The sequence below is a fragment of the Sorex fumeus genome, unplaced genomic scaffold, assembly GCF_029834395.1.
Source record: "Sorex fumeus unplaced genomic scaffold, SorFum_2.1 ptg000098l, whole genome shotgun sequence".
NCBI classification, from domain to species: Eukaryota; Metazoa; Chordata; class Mammalia; order Eulipotyphla; family Soricidae; genus Sorex; species Sorex fumeus.
This window is the reverse complement of record NW_026606155.1, coordinates 22,392,670-22,413,548: the sequence shown is the minus strand read 5'-3', so window position 1 is coordinate 22,413,548 and position 20,879 is coordinate 22,392,670. Positions and strand designations below refer to the sequence as shown.

The 20,879-nt window shown below is 43.3% G+C and overlaps 2 protein-coding genes across 3 annotated transcripts in view; one reads left to right on the top strand and one right to left on the bottom strand.

The window, feature by feature from the left end:
* Window positions 1-8,313, top strand: part of DNAL1 (dynein axonemal light chain 1) — a 42,463-nt gene extending 34,150 nt beyond the window's left edge. For both annotated transcript variants that reach the window (XM_056134014.1, XM_056134016.1), the window contains exons 6-8: window positions 789-915; window positions 2,561-2,701; window positions 7,768-8,313. In XM_056134014.1, coding sequence (XP_055989989.1) covers window positions 789-915; window positions 2,561-2,701; window positions 7,768-7,808 — 309 coding nt within the window. In that variant the 3' untranslated portion in view covers window positions 7,809-8,313. The remainder of the gene's footprint in view (window positions 1-788; window positions 916-2,560; window positions 2,702-7,767) is intronic.
* An 8,285-nt stretch (window positions 8,314-16,598) lies between these two features.
* Window positions 16,599-17,827, bottom strand: PNMA1 (PNMA family member 1). The gene has a single exon (XM_056133694.1). The coding sequence runs from the start codon at window positions 17,796-17,798 to the stop codon at window positions 16,737-16,739; it is 1,062 nt and encodes a 353-aa protein (XP_055989669.1). The 5' UTR covers window positions 17,799-17,827; the 3' UTR covers window positions 16,599-16,736.
* Window positions 17,828-20,879: the final 3,052 nt, after the last annotated feature.

The window sequence follows — 20,879 nt, the reverse complement described above, 5'->3', positions numbered from 1 at the left end:
GCTTGCCAGGCTCTGCCGTGCGGGTGAGATACTCTCGGGAGCTTGCCGGGCTCTCCGAGAGGGGCGGAGGAATCGAACTCGGGTCGGCCATGTTGGCTGCGTGCAAGGCAAACGCCCTACCGCTACCACCCTGAATGCGCCTTGGTAAGGAACCTGTGATTAAAAAATTACTACTGTTTAAATATTGTATGTACATGGTGGGGGGGTGGGGGGGACGGACCTAGGAGGGCGTCCACACCCGTCTGTGCTCAGAGCTTACTCTGGGTCCTGTGTTCATGGATCACTCCTGGTGGGCTCAGAGAGCTAGATGAGGTGTCATGTTCGAGCAAGGCAGGTGCCTTACCTGCTCTCCTGTCATTCCAGTCCCAGAGCCCTAAGATTTAGACTTAGAACTAAGTCTGCGTTAATATTATTGCAATCTTAAGAGGAAAATTCTTCAGTCTCTCCACAATAGAAGTCAAATAAATAACCTTGTCTACTTTAAAGTTGTAAGGATCAAATAATATAATGTGTAGCAAAACATTGCAATAAGTGATAAATTAGTGCTATTATTTCCCCTTCTTGGTGATTTCAATATCTTCTTAGTTCAGATCAGTTTGAAGAGAGGATGAGAATCTCCTACTTGATTTTCTTAATGAGGGAAAACTCCTGCAACAGCCTTCAGCTCTCCTGACAGTGGACAGGCTGGTCTCAGTTCTTTTCAAAGGCAATTGTCTTTATGTTTATAAGGAAGTGGGGGGCTAAAGGAAAAGCTTAAATAGATGTGTAAATCCAGTTTTCTTTTTCAGGAAGCAGTAGGAGATACTTTGGAAGAACTGTGGATCTCCTACAATTTCATTGAGAAGTTGAAAGGGATCCATGTAATGAAGAAACTGAAGATTCTGTACATGTCTAATAACCTGGTGAAAGAATGGGGTAAGCTGAGGCTAGTCTTTACAACCCACTACCTCCAGCTTACAGTATAGCCCAGAGGGGAACCAGATGTATGCGGGGTTCTTCCTTTCTAAGACCAAACAGAAACAGAGTTGATTATTTAAGCACCTGGCTGCTGTACTATCTATGCAGCCCATTGAAAATATCAGAGTTGCTCTTGATTTTAGCTAAATGCTTAAAATTTATGTTTAAATATTTTCTCAGAATGATTGTTATTGCTCGAGCGGGCCCAGTAACGTCTCCATTGGAGACTTTGTTGTTACTGTGTCTGGCATATCGAATACTCTCGGTAGCTTGCCGGGCTCTCCGAGAGGGGCGGAGGAATCGAACTCGGGTCGGCCATGTTGGCCGCTTGTAAGGCGAACGCCCTACTGCTGTGCTATCGCTCCAGCCTGAATCTGGTAATTATGAATGAAGTTACTATCCACAGGCTGAAAGGAATAATTTTGAATTTATCAATTTTTTGGTTTTGGTGCCTGAGATCAAACCCAGGGTCTCCACTTCTCCTGTGTGTGAGTCCTGCACTCTACCACTAAGTCACCTCCCGGGGCCAGGAAGATGGCCCAGAAGACTAGTGAGCCTAGCACTGAATGCATGAGGCCAAGGTTTGGTCCCTGGCCTGGGGCTGCCCCTGAGTACTCAGCTGGGAATATCCAGATGTCAGGGGGCAGGAGCCTAAAAAATACTCAACTGCTTTCCCAGCCCAAATTCAGTTGTGCTTGGCTGGTTGACTTATTTGACATCTAACTGCTTTATTTATTTATTTATTTATATATGTATTTGCTTTTTGGGTCACACCCGGCAATGCACAGGGGTTACTCCTGGCTCTGTACTCAGAAATTACTCCTGGCAGTGCTCAGGGGACCATATGGGATGCTGGGAATCGAACCCGGTCGGCCACATGCAAGGCAAACATCCTACCCGCTGTGCTATCGCTCCAACCCCTACACTGCTTTTTTTAAAAAAATAAATTGTTTGTTGGGACTGGAGTGATAGCAGAGTAGGTAAGGCATTTGCCTTGCACACGGCTGATCCCCGGCCTATACACTGCCATGAGTAAATCCTGAGTGCAAAGCCAGGAGTAACCCCTGAGCACTGTTGGGTGTGACCAAAAAAGTAATATATATATATATATATTTGTGTGTGTGTGTGTGTGTGTGTGTGTGTGTGTGTAGTTTACTATGAATGATACCCAGCTCTTGAGATACATAGTTGAGTTGGATGCTGTTCCTGCCCTCAGGAAGTCCACAACTTAGTGGGGAACTTATTTTATAAGCTAATAATTATAAAACTGTGTGCTGAGTTCTATAATAAAGACTTGGAAATGATGCAGCGTAGGGAAAACTGTCACTGGACACTGATTGTTCTTTTTGATTCTGAAATCATTTCCTCTTCTTATCCTGTCCTTAGGCTAGCATGAAGGTAGAAGAGGTATGTCTTCTTTTTCCCTCTCTTTCCATATCTTCAGAAAATGACTTCATAAGGTGTAACTTCCCTTCCTTCAAAATCTTAAACGACTAATTATCCTAATGAATCACAAACTGAGGGCAAGTGATATTGGAATTTGGCCCCAAAAATTAAAATAGAACTTGATTTTTAATATGGAATATATCCTTTGTACTTGTAGCGGAATTTGTGAAGCTAGCTGAGTTGCCATCCTTGGAAGATCTCGTGTTTGTAGGCAATCCCTTGGAAGAGAAACATTCTGCTGAGGGCAACTGGATTGAAGAGGCCTCTAAGAGAGTGCCCAGACTGAAAAAGCTAGATGGTGAGTGACTCTGAGCCAGCTGGGGAAGCTCCCCTCCCTCAAGGACCAGATCTGTCACATGGAATCCTGGGAAGGGACAGAGCTAAAGAAAGGGATACATTGTTTCTAATTTCCAAAGCTTTTTTGTCCACAGGAAATTTAATGGTCCAGCTTTGGACTAGGGTGAGATGAATGCCTAGTATATTTAGACTAATGTGAAGTCATCTCTAGACCAAATCTTAGGAAAAGAATGATGGGTTTGCGATCAGGTCACAAGGATATTATTTTGCAGAACAGTTAGCTATAAATCCTAAGTGTTGCTTTTCTACAGTTGGATGTAACTGTGGTCTTTAACCCCGTGTCCTCCTACCCCCTCCACCACCACCTCCCCCCCACCCTGGCTTCTTGATCTCTAAAATAGCTGTCAGTGTCAGTTATAACCTTAACCTTGTCTGACTGGATTTAAATCCCTCTTCCAACACTTATAGTAGGTTTATCATTAGCACTGCACTGTAGCACTGTCCTCCCGTTGTACATCGATTTGCTTGAGTAGGCACCAGTAACGTCTCACAACAAATTGTGAGACTTGTTGTTACTGTTTTTGGCATATCGAATACGTCATGGGTAGCTTGCCAGGCTTTGCCATGTGGGCGAGATACCCTTAATAGCTTGCTGGGCTCTCTGAGAGGGGTGGAGGAATCGAACCTGGGTCAGCCATGTCGGCCACATGCAAGGCAAATGCCGTACCCGCTGTGCTATCGCTCCAGCCCATGTTTATTATTATATTAGTTAATTTTACCAAACCGTATTCTTCTATAATTTAATGAAATGATGGTCCGTCCGGGCCTCTCTGGACTCACCCCCTCACTGTGGTGCCCTCCCGAGGAGGGAGCCCTGCTGTTGTGCCTGCTGTACCAGAAGCTCCCGCAGACTCTCTGCTGTCACTCTCTGCGCCCTCACTGCCTTATTCTGCATTTTCTCATAAACCCTGTCTTCTTAATGATTTCACAGTATGGTCTGCTTTCCGCACTGTCCTTTAAGCATTGATTGTAATCTTTTAGTTTACCTGATTAAAATGGGGTTGAGAGAGATATTTTTGTGGGGAGCGCACCTCTAGGGTTGCTCAGGATTTATTCCTGGCTCTGCACTCAGATCACTCCTGGCAGGCCCAGGGGACCATATGGGATGCCACGGTTGGAACCCTGATCAGCTCTGTGCAAAGCAAGCACTCTACCCACTACTATCACCCCAACCCCAAAGGAAAACGTTATAAAGAAACGAATCAGTAGCATCTAGCTTTATGAGAATACTCATCACTGTCACCAACAGCAACATCATACCGTATGCCATGCATACATTTTCCTTTTCTTCATTACCATACTCATGCTGATCATCACATCCCAAACAAAAGGACCTTGCCTGTAGTTGAGACTTGTCCTTCAACACTACTCTGCCTTTTTTACCTTTTGTGATGCCCGTGTCCTTTCTGTTTGGGGTCTCTGTTAAGTCTATGCTTAAGTTTTGCAGGTGACTCTGATATGCCTCCCTGAAGAGATGTGTTCACTTGTTCTCCAGTTGAGAATTACTGCTGTCAAAGATCTTTAGTGGTTCGTTTCCTATCCCCAACTATTTGTTTAAGAGCTTGATGAGGTGTAATTGACTTACAGTTAGCTGTACATATGAAAGAGTGCACATATTTTATAAAGTGTTTGATTTGACATATTCAACAAATCTATGTTCCTGTGAAACCATCACCACAATCAAGGTAAGAACATAGATGATTGTGACGAGTTACAAGTAGTGTATACTTGAAATTTGTTGAGAGAGTAGGGAGTAGACCTTACAAATACTCAGCACACACACACAAAGAAAGATTACCATTTGAGATGATGTGAGTTCACAAAGGAAAATGTGGGTTTTCTGCTGCTACAATGCGATGATGCCACGTGTCCATTCGCCTCTCTGGTGGCCTCCCCACCTCCCTACCTCTCCAGGCCTCCCCAGCAGATAGACAGAGATAGGGAGATAGTGGGGGGGTGGGGGGGGGGCGGGGGCACAGCCTGATGGTGAAAATGGCCTGTTTAATGCAGAGCTGCTAGCATACTGATAGAACATCTGAGGGGGCTTGAGGTAAGGATATACATGTGATTGATTGATCATTTACATAGATAAACATTTGGCAGGGGAAATTCTCTTGGGGAGATTAACTCAAGGAGACACTCTGTCTCCCAGGGACATCTACATTGCTTTTATCTTTCCCCCTAGTTGTTATCAATACTTGCAGTTGTTTGGATAAACACAGTAAGAGACAAGGATCCCAAAACTTAGTTCTCTGGGCTCTGAGAGCTAGCAAGGTTTTTACCGTAAATCCCAGACTAAGTCTTCAGGCCTGTTCAGCTTGTCCTTCCCCATGGGATTCTGTCTGTAAATCATAACAGCTTGCATCAAGACCATGCATTTATGCTTTCTAGAATGTCCCATTTCAGTGCCGGGGTAGCTATGCCACTCGCCCCAGACCCATCCCAGACCCACGGTGAGACCTCCCTTTTAGGGTGTTAGGAACTGAAGCCTGCGTCAAGTAATTATGACCAAATAATTATGCGCAGGAGTAGATATATTTCAGAGTCAATCAACTCTCAAATGTTAGGAGCACAGTATTAATGGTCTTTCTTTGTTTAACCGAAGAACATTGCTCTATAGTAAAATATATAAAGGCTATAGGGGAAATAGAAAAGCAGGTACAAATACACGGCACTTCAAATAACAAAGCAGTATAAATACAAAGTTCACAATTACCAGAACGTTTTGGCTTATAAGTAATCAAAACTGACTTGGGAAACTGAGACAATGAGAGGTAAGATACAAAGGAAAGGTTAAAGATAAACTTTAACTAAATTAGGGATGCTAGCAAGAGCACAATAAGCTTCTCTGGAAGGAGGAAAAGGGGCAGTTCACTGATGAAGTCTAAAACACTTATGGTTAATATCCAACAGCAGAAATCATTTCACAACATATAAATATATCAAATATGGTTTATTCCTCAAACGAACACAGTTTTCCATGTTATTATGGTCCCCCCAGAGCTTCGTGGGGCACAGTGAACTTATATAACACTCCCAAAAGTCCTTCTATGGCTTTGTAGACCTTCCCTCCTCCTCCTTGTTACTGTCGCTTTCAAAATAACCATTTACTTTTGGACTCTGTTGATTAGTTTGTATTTCCTATGAATTTCCTATGAAGTACTGTAGAAAGGTACTTTCTTCTCTGGTTACATACCTAGAGGTGAAATGACAAAGATAGTGTAGGAAGGACAAAATAATCAAGAGGAAATAAATAGGCTTCTAAGATACTGGTAACATTCTTTTTCCTAAGTTAGGTGGACAGCATACTATCTCTAGTTTTATTGTAAATCATATTTTTACAAATAAATAGTAATTAAGATAGAAAAAAAAGGGTGGAAACATTATAACATCTTGAACTTAATTTTTTTATGTTCTTCTTTGGTTGGACTCTAGAAACTACTAAATCGTTTGTTTTACTTGCTTCCAAATTACACAAAGGCCAGAGCTCCTTTTCTTTAGAATGGAAGGGAGGCAGGGCAGAGCAGTATTACAGTGGGTAACTTGCCTTGCACACAGCTGACCTGGGTTCAATCCCGACATCCTGTATGGTCCCCCAACCACTGCCAGGAATAATTCCTGACTAGAGTGATCCCTGAACATCACCAGGTCTGGCCCCCCAACAAAACAAACAATAGAAATTATAAACCAAATGCTAATTTAGGAAGGTTCATCTCTGGAGTTAGTTCTTAGTTAAGAGTAGGAAAGTGAATTGTGAAGGGCATTCCAGACTGGAAAACTATGCTATCGAGATTCATGTGTAAGGTGTGTTTGGGAGACAGAAAAACTAACCAAAAGGTGAAGAATGAATAGTTGGAGGTTGGAGAGATACCACGTAATCCTTCCAGCATTGCTAATTGAGACCCTAGAGGTCCCTGAGCACCACTGAGGGTGCCATCACCAAATAATAGTGATATTATGCCATATCACTAGGTCCTTGCATTGAACCATTTAGTCCAGTTGGTTGAGTATCACCAGCTGTGATTCCGGGATCCCTTGAACACTGCTTGAGAATCCTCCTCTGCCACCAAAAAAGGTTGGAGGGGATCAGATTATGGACAGGTTCAAGTGCCAGGGCTCGGGAATGGCCAGCCCGTGGCCTAGTCAGAGCTTATTGATTTTGTCTGTTCAATATTTATTAGTGTTAACATAAAGATTCAGATTTCTAGCAACACTGGGATTGCATATTATGAAAAATGAAGAATTTTTTTTTGTTTTTAACACAGAACAAATTTCTGATGTATAATGGACCCTTACTGATTTTTCTGCCTGATACCCTGGGCATTTTTATTTGAAGTTCTTTTACAAGCTGAGTATCAGTTTTTATACTGATCCACTTGAGAATTCTTCTGAGAGAGCTTTTTTTTTTTTATTAGTGAAACACCATGAGGTACAGTTATAGGCTTACAAATTTTGTGCTTGGGTTTCAGTTATACAATGATCAAGTGCCCATCCCTCCACCAGTGCCCGTCATCCATCACCACGGGTCCCAGCATCCCACCCCCCCCACCCCCCCCACCCCCGTCCCATCCTGCCTCTGTGGCAGGGTATTCCCCCTTGTTCTCTCTCTCTCCTTTTGGGTACTGTGTTCTGAGAGAGCTTTTGAAAGTAAAAGTAGTGTTATATTGGAATGCGTACACCGTGTATGGTGTTTGCCTTGCACATCGCCAACCCGGGGCCAGTCCCCGGCATCCCATTTGGGATGAGCATCACCAGGAGTAGGTCCTGAGTACAGAGCCAGGTGTAAGCTCTGAGCCTTGCTGGGTGTAGCCAAACAACAACAACAAAACCCCAAAACCTAAAACCCCAAATTAAATTAAAAATACAAAAAAAATAGTGTTTTATGGAACTCTATTATGGTACACACTATACTGCTTTTTAGTGCTTCTTGGGTTAATGAGAAACTTTTTTTTTTCACTTAGATTTTTAAAATATTGAGAATGACCAGAATTTCTTTTTTTATTTTAGGTACTCCAGTAATTAAGGAGGAGGAGGAGGAAGAAAACTAACACCATATTTTACACTTTGTGTTAACTTATTTAAATGTTATACGAACAATAGATAAGTTTTTATATTATTGTTTATTTCAAAGATAACTGTGTGGGGCAGACAGTCCTTCTCATATCTTCCGTTCCACTTTTCCCTCTGGCTTTCTCATATTCTTAGCCTTAGTGATTCTCCTCCAAAATGATGGCACCAATTTTATATATTCTAGTCCTCTTTTTAGAAACTTCAAATTTTAAATTGTTATCGTTAGTCCCAGTTATGTGCAGTATGATCCCTATCTACTGAAACCCTATCTAGATGTATTAACAACAAAGGAACAAGTGTGGTTCTTTGTTCAGTTTGTATAGTTTCTGTAGGCCAGGCATTTAAGAATACTTACAGTTGAATCTACAGAGCATCTTACTGGAGGTTCATACCTTTATGACTCAGAAGCACAAATGGGTCCTGCCTTTGGCTCCAGAGACAACATGATGGCAGGAAGAATTCCTCTGTAGCAGCAGCCCAGAACATGACTCCAAAATCCAATTGGAAATGATCACTGTCACTGTCACTGTCCTCCCATTGTTCATCGATTTGCTCGAGCGGGCCCAGTAACATTGTGAGACTTGTTACTGTGTTTGGCATATCGGATACGCCACGGGTAGCTTGCCAGGCTTTGCCATGCAGGCGAGATACTCTCGGTAGCTTGCCAGGCTCTCCTAGAGGAGCGGAGGAATCGAACTTGGGTCGACCATGTTGGCTGCATTCAAGGCAAATGCCCTACCTGCTGTGCTATCGCTCCAGCCCAATTGGAAATGATACGGTGAAAAAAAGAAAATCGGTATCTTGGGGGTCTTATAGCCTGTTATATTTTTGTATTTGTTTTTTTTTTAAATGTGTGCATCATCAGCTGGAATTTAAGTCGTGTTCGCATGCACAGCCGCTTGAGTCATCATGTCAGTCAGTCATTCTGTGACCCAGGTCAGTGGTTAAAATGACTTATCACAATCATCCCTATAACAGATACAGTTGTCATGTTACATCCGTGGACCTGACTGAATCTTAGGCACACATTCTATTTTATAATTCTTTATATGTTAAATGAGGAGTTATATAAGCAGTAGTTAAATTTGAATGCCTAATCTAAATGTGGATCTTTCATTTATGTCAAAATTCATCTCTGTAACTGTGGTCTGTTGATACTCATATTGGAAGAAGTGATTTTCTTAAAATAAGGGTATAGACTTTAGCAGCCAAGGGGCTTGGAGAGATAGTACAAGGGGTTAAGATGTTTACTTTGCATGTTGACCCCAGTTCAGTTCCTGGCAATGCACCGGATATGGCTGAGGAGTAGCTCCTGAACACCACTAGGTGTGGCCCAAGCCCCCATAATATGTAGTATAGAATTAAGCAACTAGATTTGGTACCTTTTGACAAATAAATTTTAGTGTTTCAGAAAATATTTTTAGAGAAGTTCTAAGATAGTCTTTAAATTGAATTTTGTAAGTGGTTATTGAGGGGAAAGAGATGTATCATTTTGGAATGCCAGACAAATGGCAGTTTGTGAAGAATGCCTCTTCTGTGAAGCTTTGTGGGTCACTTAACCTAAAAATTGCAAAGATATGGAGACAGCGCTCAAGTGTTTAAGCATATGCCTAGCTAGAGCGAGGCCTGGAGTTCAAACCCCACTACCAGGGGAAAAGAAAATTGCAAAGAAGTAGTTCAATGCAGAGTTTAGAATTTATCATAGAAGAAAAAAAAATTCTGGAAACTGCAAGATAAGGTTGTCGGTAACCAGATGATGTTTCTAGTGCCATGATGAAAGCACTGCTTGTGGAAAAGAAGTTACAGGTTCTTGCTAAATTGTGCCTAGTTCCTCAGCCAGAGACTGTTGATTCCTATATTCTCCATTTACTTGTATAAAATTGGGATTGGGGAGACCAATTTTAAAAGTGATCTCTTAGATAGTCCTGAGTTTCAAAAGTGTTCAGCTATCATTTGAATAGGAATTACATGTTTTCTGTAAGTCACTTTGATCAAAAGGGACCACTGCTTTGACAATCAATTCTAAACATAAACAAGAAGGAAATATTAGTCCAACACTTTTCCATCTTTTAGTTCTTGTTATTTGGTTGGAAGAAATCTATTCTGACTTGTACATTTAAAACCTTTGGGCATTTCTTTTGTGAACTCGAGGCAACGTGCCTCCATTCCCTTGGTGGTGTTTCAGGCCCACACGCTCTGGAGGGATGGTGATCTTCTCTCCTGCTAGTGGGCACTTCCTCTGGTAGGCAGGCTGGAAGCAATATTGCTTTGTAAGAATAGATGTATTTCCTAAAACTTACCACAGAGGCGAATATAAGAGAGATGGGAGAGCTTCGTATTGAATTTATATGTAAGATGGCTTTTAGTATTGGTGTTTGGTTTTTTATGAAGTATGTAATGTAGAAACTAATTTTCTGTTTCTCCTCATTTCCTAATCACTGGTAGTTCTCAAAGAACAGTAAGGTGCTTTTCTGTAACCATGTAATAGAAAATTAATATTGTATCCTGTTCAACAAATACTGGGGATCACTTCTATATCCTTTTTTACAGAATTAAAATCACAGTCCATATATTTGGAAGTAGGAGATAGAGTATATAAAGGTGCTGGAGTGATAGTACAGAGTATGGAACTTGCCTTGCACATGTCCGACCTGAATTCAGTTCCTGGCACCCAGTATTGTTCCCCAAGCCCCACCAGGAGTGATCCCTGAGCGAGGAGTAAGCCCTGAGCACTGGATTTTTTTTTTCCACAGTAAATTGGATTTTTAATCTGTTAAGGAATTCAGTTTCTCCAAGTTCCCTTATTTTATGTACGAGCTGGCCAGGACTTAGATGGTTTTTATATTATCTGTGTTCTCTATGTTTAATAGAGTAAGCCTCTTTAAACTAGTTTCTCAACTTTTGGCTGGCTTATGCATTGTTGTGAGGGGCAGTCCTGTATATTATAGGATGTTTAGCATATCTCTGACTTCTAGAAGCTAAATGCCCAGAACCTTCTGTTCAGTTGTTACAGCCAGTGGTAGTACAGCAGATAAGGTATTTGCCTTACACAGGACCAATTGGGTTCAATTCCCAATACCCGCTATGGTCCCTGAACGGGCCAAGAGTGAGCCCAAAGCCAGGAATAAGCTCTAGAGCTCTGCCAGCTATTAAACAAAAACAAACAAAAAAACAGTTTTTACAACCAAAAATGTCTTCAGACATGGTGACCCTCAGCCTGGGACAGAGAGGCGGGGTCAGTTTCACCCCTGGTAAGGACCAGTACTGTATACCAACATTCCTTTTGTCTAGGGCAAGTTTCCTTTGCTGTAGCTTTATGTCACATGAGTTTTTATATGAATGGTGATAATATTTAATAATCATGGATGGAAGGAAATGGCCACTGGTATTTTTTCCCTTTTTTGGTAAAGTTCATTTTATAATTTTCACTTAACATTAGAAACTCAAGACTGGAAGGTTCAGCTTTTTTTTTTTCACCAGTGTCTCAGCTGTTATTTCTTAGTTTTTTTTTTTTTAAATCTTAGGACAGTGATTATTAACCTACCTCTCTCATTATCAGTATAGTCTAACTTTATGGCAGATTTTGCTTTGTCTCTAAAAATTAGCATTTTGAGTATACTCAAAATGGATTACCATTCTTTAAATGTTTGTCCATTGTCCAATAATGCAAGCCAAGTCAGTCATTACAGAAAAATCTTGTATGAATTTTGGAAGCCATCTAAGTAACTTAGCTAGTATAGACGCTGGTTTTGGATGTGATCTGAGGAATGTGTGGTTATAAGTCAGTAGTCTGGTACAGTTGCTAGATCCATTTTACAAAGATGAATAAAAACCTGGAAGTGGTATAAGAACTTATGTAAATGGATTTCTTATGTGAAAGAGAGACTTTGACTTGAATAGGTGCTACCTCTGATGACTTTCAACAGTTATTTGAAGTAGAACAAAGAGAAGGAATATGAAAGTAATCTTAACTGTTGACTTAGAATTGGTGACATATAAGTACTTGAAGGGTGGTTTAAGTCTCTCACCTAGAATCTTATGACTAAATGGAAAAAGGGTAGGTTATTAAAATGTGTGTTTTAATCATTTGCTAAAAATAATCAGGAAATATCCAAATAGTGATTATAGTAGTCTTTCTAACTGCATCTTTTTTTTTGTTTGTTTATTTTTTGGGCCATGTCTGGTGATGCCCAGGGCTTCCTCCTAGCTCTGTGCTCAGGAATTACTTCTGGAGATGTTCAGGGTACCATATGGGATGCTGGGGATCAAACCGGGGGCACCAGCGTGCAAGGCAAATGCCCTATCAAGCTGTACTATTGGTCTGGCCCTTCTAACTGCATTTTAACCCTCAGTTCACAGTGAATTTAATTGTATTTACCACTAAACTTAAAATTATTCTCTGCCATAAATTAATACCTTGGCACACTTTTTTTTTATTGAGGCTGATAATGTGTCTGTAAATAACTAAATATAAAACAAAGATAGAGTAGGTGCTTCTGATTTTACTAACTTGACCATATTTTATTTTCACTGTAGCATGATATGTTTTTTGTAAAGTCAGAATTTTGGTGCAATAAAAGATGTTAAGAGATATGCTTTAAAAGACCATGGAACTTTTAGAATTCCCATTATCTATAAGAGTATTCTTGACTTTTATAAACCAGTGACTACCAAGGAAGAAAAGAAAGGAAAAAATTAAACCAAGACTTACTTTTTTCTGACCTAAGATAAATTTTAACTCAGTACTTGGAGAAGTCATAACTGGATTCTAGTTAATTTCCCATATTGGGCAGAGTAGAGGGGAACAGCCACCCAAATTATGGATTAGCAAATTTAACAAGGGGATGAGGGAGAGTGAACTATTTTTCAGTAACTCGCACTTTAAAATTATGAACTGGATGTTGGTGAAGAATATTCCAAAAGGGCAGATAGGTCAGTACCTAGGCTGCGTGTGGATATTAAAGAATCAAGTACTGTCTTTGCTCATTATAAGCCCACAGAAGCAGTGGTTGTCTGTTGACACAGAGTAGAATTTCCTGATTCTTGACCTGGTCATAATCCATATCATTCCACTGGGGGATGAATCTTCCTAATCAGAAAATTGCCTTTCCCACACCTACATTTTAAAAACAAATGTGGGGAAAGAGATAGCTCAGTGGGCTCTCTCTATCCAAATCTCTAGCTTTGCATGCTAGAGACCCAGGTTGGATCACTGGCACGGCAAGGTCCCCTAGCACAGGCAGGAGTGATGCCCGAGCAAAGAGGTGGGTCATGGCCCCAAACCAGAAAGTAAAAACAAAGTTAGACTTGGCAAAATCAAGTTGTAGCTAATGCTACCAGGGTAGGAAATGTGTTGCTGCTTTGCTTGGTAGGATACCTGCCTCTGAGGTGCTGTTGCATGGAGGGAGCAATTCTGTTAAAAGACAGAGGAGTTGTTAGCTGTAGAGAACACCCATGTAGCCAGTTACCCCTCCCATGATGATCATGAGCATCATTCCAGTATCTTTGTCTTCCTGAACCAACTCCATTCTTCAGAGAACATTTTAACATACACTAATACTTTGGTAATAATCTTTTATATGCAGGAATTTTGTAGCATGACTTTATGACTAAACTTTTGTTAAATTATTTAGAAATATTGAGTTTCTGAATGTTATTTTGTGAGACTTGTTTTAAAATAGTAATAAATTGTGTTATTTTATAAAAAATTAATTTGTATCTCTTTTTTTCTTTTTGGTTTACAGGGCCATATTTTAGGTGATATAGAGTAACTGTGAATTTCCAGGGGTTACTCAACACTAAAGAAATTCAGAATTTAGGGAACATTCCACAGAGCTTGTTATGAGAAAGAGGGAGATACTGCTATGTGGCTGGATGTTTTCAGTATTTTGCAACCAGTGATAATCTCTCCCAGGTTTGTAACGCTTTCTCAGAACTTCACTTGGCACCTTTTCAAGTAATTAAGAAACTGAAGGGCTGGAGCGATAGCACAGCAGGTAGGGCGTTTGCCTTGCATGCGGCCGACACGCCAATCCGAGTTCGATTCCTCCGCCCCTCTCGGAGAGCCCAGCAAGTTACCGAGAGTATCTTGCCCACACGAGAAAGCCTGGCAAGCTACCCTTGACATATTCAATATGCCAAACACAGTAACAAGTCTCACAATGTTACTGGGCCTGCTCGAGCAAATTGACGAACAATGGAAGGACAGTGACAGTGACAAGAGCCTGAAAAGTACTTCCAGGGACAGCAAGTCACCATTTCTTGACCAATCCTTGTTTTATTTTACTTCTAGAAATGTACAAGATAAATGTTGGCTGATAGGCACTCAATATATGGTATAGAATAGCCGGGCCTTGGGTTTTAATTTCCCATACCCCATCCCCTTATTCCTCTCAGTTTTTCAGTATTTGGGGGAGCCACAGCCTGTGGTGTTCCCATCAGGTGGGCAGCAGCTTGCAGTGACGGGGCTGACCACTTGAGCCACATCCCTGGCCCCAGCCCCTTCTTGATTCAGAAGAGACAGGAAGGAGCCAGCAGAGGCACTAACATTTCTCCAGAACATAATTGGTGCTGTTTTCTTATTAAAAAAAACCTTTGGAGCTGGGGGCTGACCTAGTGTGCAAAGCATGCAGGAGGCACAGCTTCACTGCCCTTACTCATGATCCTCTGAGCGTTGTGAGGTGGGGCTCAAAAGACAAAACAAAATGGGGCCAGAGCGATGAGCACAGGGAATGAGGTGCTTACCTTGCACACAGACAACCTGGGTTTGATCCATGGCACCCCATGTGGTCCCCTGAGCCTACTAGGAACATTTAGAACTGGCAAGAACAAGACCTGAGCATAGAGCCAGAAGTAAGCCCTCGGCACTGATGGGTGTGGCCCCCAAATACTCCCTTCCCCCCCAAATGCAAAGAAACCTACTGTAGATCATGGGTAGTTGCTAGTTTTTTGTTTGTTTGTTTGTTTGTTTGTTTTCTCTTTGGGTCACACCCAGCGATGCTCAGGGGTTACTCCTGGCTCTGCACTCAGGAATTACTCCTGGCTCTGCTTGGGGGAACCATATGGGATGCCAGGGATTGAACCTGGGTCAATTGCAAGGCAAACGCCCTACCCGCTGTACTATCGCTCTGCCCCTCATTATTTCTTATAACACAGAAAACTAAAATCCTGACTTTTTATATCATGTAGTTGAATTATGTAGGTAAATAGTTGTCACATTAAAGAATTCCTCCTAAAAATGTCTGAAAAATGCAGCTAAAAAAAAGTATAAGGGGGGGCCAGAGTAGGGCATTTGCCTGTCACTCTGCCGACCCAGGTTCAATCCTTGGCATCCCACATGGTCCCCCGAACTCAGCCAGGAGTAATTCCTGAGTGCAGAACCAGGAGTAACCCCTGAGCATTGCTGGGTGTGACCCAAAAAGCAACAATAGCAAAACACAAAAACAAAAAAAGGTATGAGGGCTGGAGCAATAGTACAGCAGTTGGGGCATTTTACCTTGTAGGCAGCCAGTCTGGGTTTTATCCCTGGCACCCATATAATCTGCTGCTGCCTGCTAGGAGTGGTCCCTGAGCACAGAGCCAGGAGTAAGGCCTCAGCATAGCCAAGTGTGACATCCCCTAAAACAAAAAGGTATGGGTTCATAAAAGATTATATGGGTGGAGATTTGTGCATCTGTTGAGGGGGGTCAGGTATGTGAAATGCATGTAGATTGGAGCGAGAATAGACATAATATGGGCAATGAGGATGTGAGTACAGAGAAACCTCTTTATAACATATACCAATAGTAATCATATACAATAATTTTTTGGCCATACTGGATTAGAGGTTGACTAATTTTAAAGCCACATTTCCCTCGTTATATCTTGATACACAGTGAAACTTATTTTCCACAGGTACAATTACTTAGTTGAAAGGGATTTCTAAGAGGAGAAAAGTATTGCTAGATAGCTTTTCAAACCAGCATTTTTTAACCTTTTATAGTTTGTATTTATGTTTACTTAGCCTAAAGTTTGCCTTATAGGAAACATACAAAAATGGAATGTTAAAAAGTATTGCACTTTAAACTTAACACATATGGTACAAAGCTTAAAACCAAAAATTTTAACAATACTAGAAGATCTCTAAGAGGATGCAAAGCTTGACCACACAGAAATTTTCATGTTAGAAGTGAAAAGATAGTACAATTTAGAAATATTTTTATTTGTATGCATGTATTTGATAACTCCATTTTGCCTTTATTTAGAACATTTAGAACTGACAAGAACAAGACCTATTCATTGTCAAAATTTGAAATGAGGGAATGATTTCTGTAATACTCATATTAATTTCCCCCATGCAATTATTCATATTTTTATCTTACACAGAAAATTGTGACTTACACAGTTATGTAATTTTCTTTTCCTTACATTTTGTAGTCTTAGAATACTTTTTAAATTAAACTGATGCAGATATTTAGATGCAAAATGAGAAATTTGCACTGAAAATTGTCTAATATGTAACAGGCTTACATTCATTTTCATTAATATAAATCAGAGAATAAGCACACACCAAAAAATTCACAGTATTAGTAACAACAGAAAAGCTCATATTTTTTACCAAGCATTTCCTGTTTTAGCCAGGCTTTGCTCTAAGTATCTCAATCAGCAATTACCTCGATATGTCACAAGTTCATTCACAGCCAAGGTTGCCACGATGGCAATTTGCACTGAACGTCTCCAGCCTCTACCTGGCATTTTAACTGGTACCACTCATTTGCCTGCAAGTGACATTTTGTGAATGTGACTGTGGGACTGGAGTCCCTCTCCTCAGAAAACAGCATGGCCAAGTCCTACCAAGAGACACCTGTAAGACAGCAGACACAGGCAGCGATGATGCAGGTCTGCACGGAAAGCCCTTTCTCTGGGACTCAGAAGCGTCCCTTCAGGCCTAATTGCAGGAGTGCAGCCTCAGCCGCTGCCTCTTCATCTTTGGCCTCCTCCTCTCGGATTTGCACCAGCAACTGGAAGAGGTTTGGGGCTGGCCCTTCCGAAGCCCCTGTCAACCACAGCTGCCTTCTGATGGCCCCGCTGTGGTTGGCCCCAGCAATGACCTGCTCCAGGCGGGCCTGGTTCACGTTATCCTTATCTATAGCCCCCTTCTCCACCATCTTCTGCAGCAGGGGCTCCAGACGGATGACATAAGCAGATAACTTTTCTCCTGGGTTCTGGTAAGTGTTAAGAAACCTGACCTGCGCATCCCGAGAGCTCTCCACGCTCCCGAACACCTGCTCCAGCGCTTTTAGGCATTCGGCGGTGGTTATGGAAGGATTGTTATTCTTCAGGATTCGGATGACGTCAGCGGCAGGACCCCTGAGACTCTCCACTAGCCGCCGCCTCTTCTCCATGTCGGACACCTGCCACTCCTGTATGACTTCATTCGAGTGCTCCAGCCAGAGATCGAAGGGCTCCTCCCCGGGGCCTGGGGTGTCCCTCCCGGAAAACAGCGTCAGTTTCTTGTACCAGATGGACTCAACCAGGGGCTGAATGACATTATCCAAAATATAGTTCAGCATCCCTGCTGGCATATCTACGTCCGGGTTTGGACGGGGGTTCTCGAACCCAAGGACGCGGGCAACGCCCTGCACGGTCCACCCCTCTCTTGCCAGGAAGAGATGCAATCTTTCTAAGAATTCCGCATCTGACGTGGGAGGCTTGAAGATCACTTTCCAGACCCCTCCTTTTCCCGGCATCTCCCGGGGGATGGTGGCATAATCGACAGCATCCGTGAGCTCTAACAAGGCTGCCTTCGCATTTTCTTCCCTCCAGAACATTCTCCCAAGCACCCGATAGGGCACCTGGGGCATGGCAGCCTGGAGGGTCTCTTCGATTTCAGCCTCATCACAGTTCACCGGAATCCCCCAGACCAGAAGCGCTCTCTGGGAGTTCACATCCATGCCCCTGCACCAGTCTTCCAACAGCGTCATCGCCATGGCCCCAGCTACCCAGAGCCTCGTTCAGGCACCTAGAACAATACCAGGCACAGCCCCCTCGCCCCCAAATGTGCCCGACAGAGGCAAACGTCACGCAACCACAGTGAAACGACACTCACGCCCTGCTCGCCCGTGGCGGCCCAGCCTTGGCAACCCGAGTGCGAGTGCGGTGGAGGGGGTGCGTTTTCGGGGTGCAGTCTTTTCGGGGTGGCTCGGTCGGTCAGGCGGCCAGTGCCATCTCGGCTGGGGGTCGGTCAGCGGCTGGGGCTGGAGTGCGGCGGCGCTGGCTGGGAGCCGAGGCCGGAGCCGCCCCTCCTCAGCTAGGACGCGGGCACGGGCACGGGCCGCCGCTCTCGGGGAGCTTGTTGATCTGCTGTGTACGGTCCGAGTCGACCGTCAGAGGGCGAGGATCGGCTGCTGGGCAGAGACGCTGTGCCGGCTCCGGCGGGGCCAGCCCGTGAGCTCTGACCAGGCTGCATGCACGTCGGGATCCTCCTGGGCCACTGCGGAGACGCGGGCAGCGGGGCGCAGGGCCGGCGGGGCTGTGGGGGAGGCAGCAGAGAGGCAGAGAGGGCGGGCGGACACGGGCAGAGCCCTGGAACGCGCGTGTGCGCCGGCTGCAGCCGCAGTGACGCAGCGCGGCAGCCGGCAGGTGGGACCCGGGACCGCCGGAGCAACAGTGCCGCAGCAGAGGGCGGGGCCTCATCAAACCCCGCCCCCAGCGTAGCGTAGCCACGGCAACCGTGTCCCGGACGACCAGAGAGTGCTCCCATTCCTCTGGCAGCGGGGGGGGGGGGGGGGGGGGGGGGCGGCGGCGCAGCAGTTGCCTTGGTGCAAAGCGAGGGGCCAGTGGCACAAACTTTGATGATGCATTTCCTTTCTCACATTTTCCAGATATGTAAACAAAGCACCGTATTCAGAAAGTAATTCGAGTGGATTTCAGATATTGTTGAAAATGAGCACATCTAGGCAGATTTGTCTCATCTGGCCATATGCTGCAAGTGAAAATTCCTTCCTCGGCATGGTAGCCCCTCTCTGCTACCTGATAGAGCTCTTAGCTTTCACATTCATCTCACCAAATGAAAACGTTGTAAGTGTGCTCTTGACAGATTTTTGTGGGAGAGAGCTGAGAGGCCAAAATTTTGTAAAAGGATCTGCAGTCTAATCAGTAATCTGTGTAGCCAGGCAAACACTTATACTACTCCTGCCTGGCATCATTGATAACGGGTTAAAACAGAATTTATGGTTTAAAATATCCAATTGTGGGCCAGAATGATAGTATAGCAGGTAAGGCATTTGCCTCACGTGCAGCCGATCTGGGTTCAATACCTGGATGGTTGGTTCCCTGAGCCCACCAGGAGTAATCTCTGAGCTCAGAGCCAGGAGTAAGCTCAGCTGGGTGTGGCCCCAAAACCAAAATGGAAAAAAAAATATTTTAAAATTATAAAAAAATAAAACAATGTCCTATAAAGCAAAACAAGCCTTACTTTAAGCAGTCTCATATAGTGAAAAATCTCCAAGAACAAAGCAATCAACTCTTTGAGTTTTAAAACCTTATTTAATAAAAGGTTTAAAGATACAGAAGAACATCCAAAAGTAAATAAGTTACACGGGTACATTACAATCACATCAGCAAGAGTTTCTTTAGTGTATTATTATTTTTTTATAAAAAGCACACAAAAAATAAAATCAATCTGGTCTATCAGAACTGTACAGCAAAGGAGGTAATATTTATATATATATGTACACTATCTTAATATGTAACAGTCTTTAAAAAAAGGGTGCCACAGGCAGCAAACACACAAAAGGCAGTGTCTGATTTTCTCCAAAATAAAAGAAATATACTTATTTATATGCTATTAAAATATTTGTACAATAATTACACTGTCCAGGCTGTTGCTGTGCTCTGTCCCCTCCAAGGCCTTCCAATGAGGAAAAGGGGAAACAGCTACAAACTGTTAGAGGCAAATATTAACATAGAACATGAGGAGGACATACAATTGTTTTATAAAAATATTCATTCTTCCTGTAAACCCAAGGAGTTAGGCTTGCCAGTCTGGTAATAAATACCGTCTGAGAAACGCGAGCCCCAGTAACGACCGATTTAAACAGCCGAAGCCTGAGTACTTGTTGTATTCCTCCTTCATCTTAACATCTGGCACATGAGAAGAAAGAGGTTAGGTCACTGAGGCAGTTAAATATAGGGGATCCCTTTAGACATAAGTAAGCAGCACAAGACCCTCTGTGTCAGGGGCGGTGATAGGGCGGCAGAAGGGATGGGGGGGTACCATAGCTGTGAGTGGGCGGGCTGCTGAAGGCATGGACGACAGTGCAGGGCTGAAGCACGTCTCCTTGGGTGGGTGAGAGACCACAGGAAAGGTCTGGAACACAGGCACTAGGTTAGTTTCAGGCCCTTATCTGAGAGTAGGTGGAGGCTAGGAGATGCCAAGAGGGTGTGGAAGGAGATTATAAAGCTGAAGGTGTTTGTCGTTTAATTTCTTAAAGCAACAGTTCTGAAAAGAAACAGACAAGCGGAGGAACTCAGTGTTCACAGGGAGAAAGCACCATGAAGGGTCTCTCTATGCCCACTCTGCGGCTGCACCCACTCGAGCCACAGCCCCGAGCATCAGCTCGAGAAACACAGGAACACACACCAGTGCCAGGATAGGCATCCACCCTGGAGCAAAACCCTTCTAGAATAAGGTTTCTGGTGGGGGGGCTAAGAGAGGTACCATCTTGATTTTTTCCCTCTACATTCACCTGGTCTGGTCTCCGCAAGCTCGGAAGAGGAGAGTCACTTAGTCGGAGGTTTCTGTTACCACAAGTCCACAAAGGGGCCTGAAAAAATAAGAGGTTTAAATAGGAAAAACAGAAACATAAACCAACCTTGGGAAACGTAAGTAGCACTTTGGGGCTGAGCTGTAAAGGCACTCATATGACAGATTTAGAAGAGAGCCTAAATTTGCTACCCACCCTGCTGCTGGAGGGGATACTATGGTTAGCGGCCTCCAGACAGTGGATTCTAGTTAAGCACTGGGAGAAATGAACTGGGAAGTTGGAGATCTGGGTGGCAGTCCAGGA

Bases quoted from the DNA above. Each gene is read 5' to 3' on its own strand.
- PNMA1 (XM_056133694.1), bottom strand. From the start codon at position 17,798: ATGGCGATGACGCTGTTGGAAGACTGGTGCAGGGGCATGGATGTGAAC.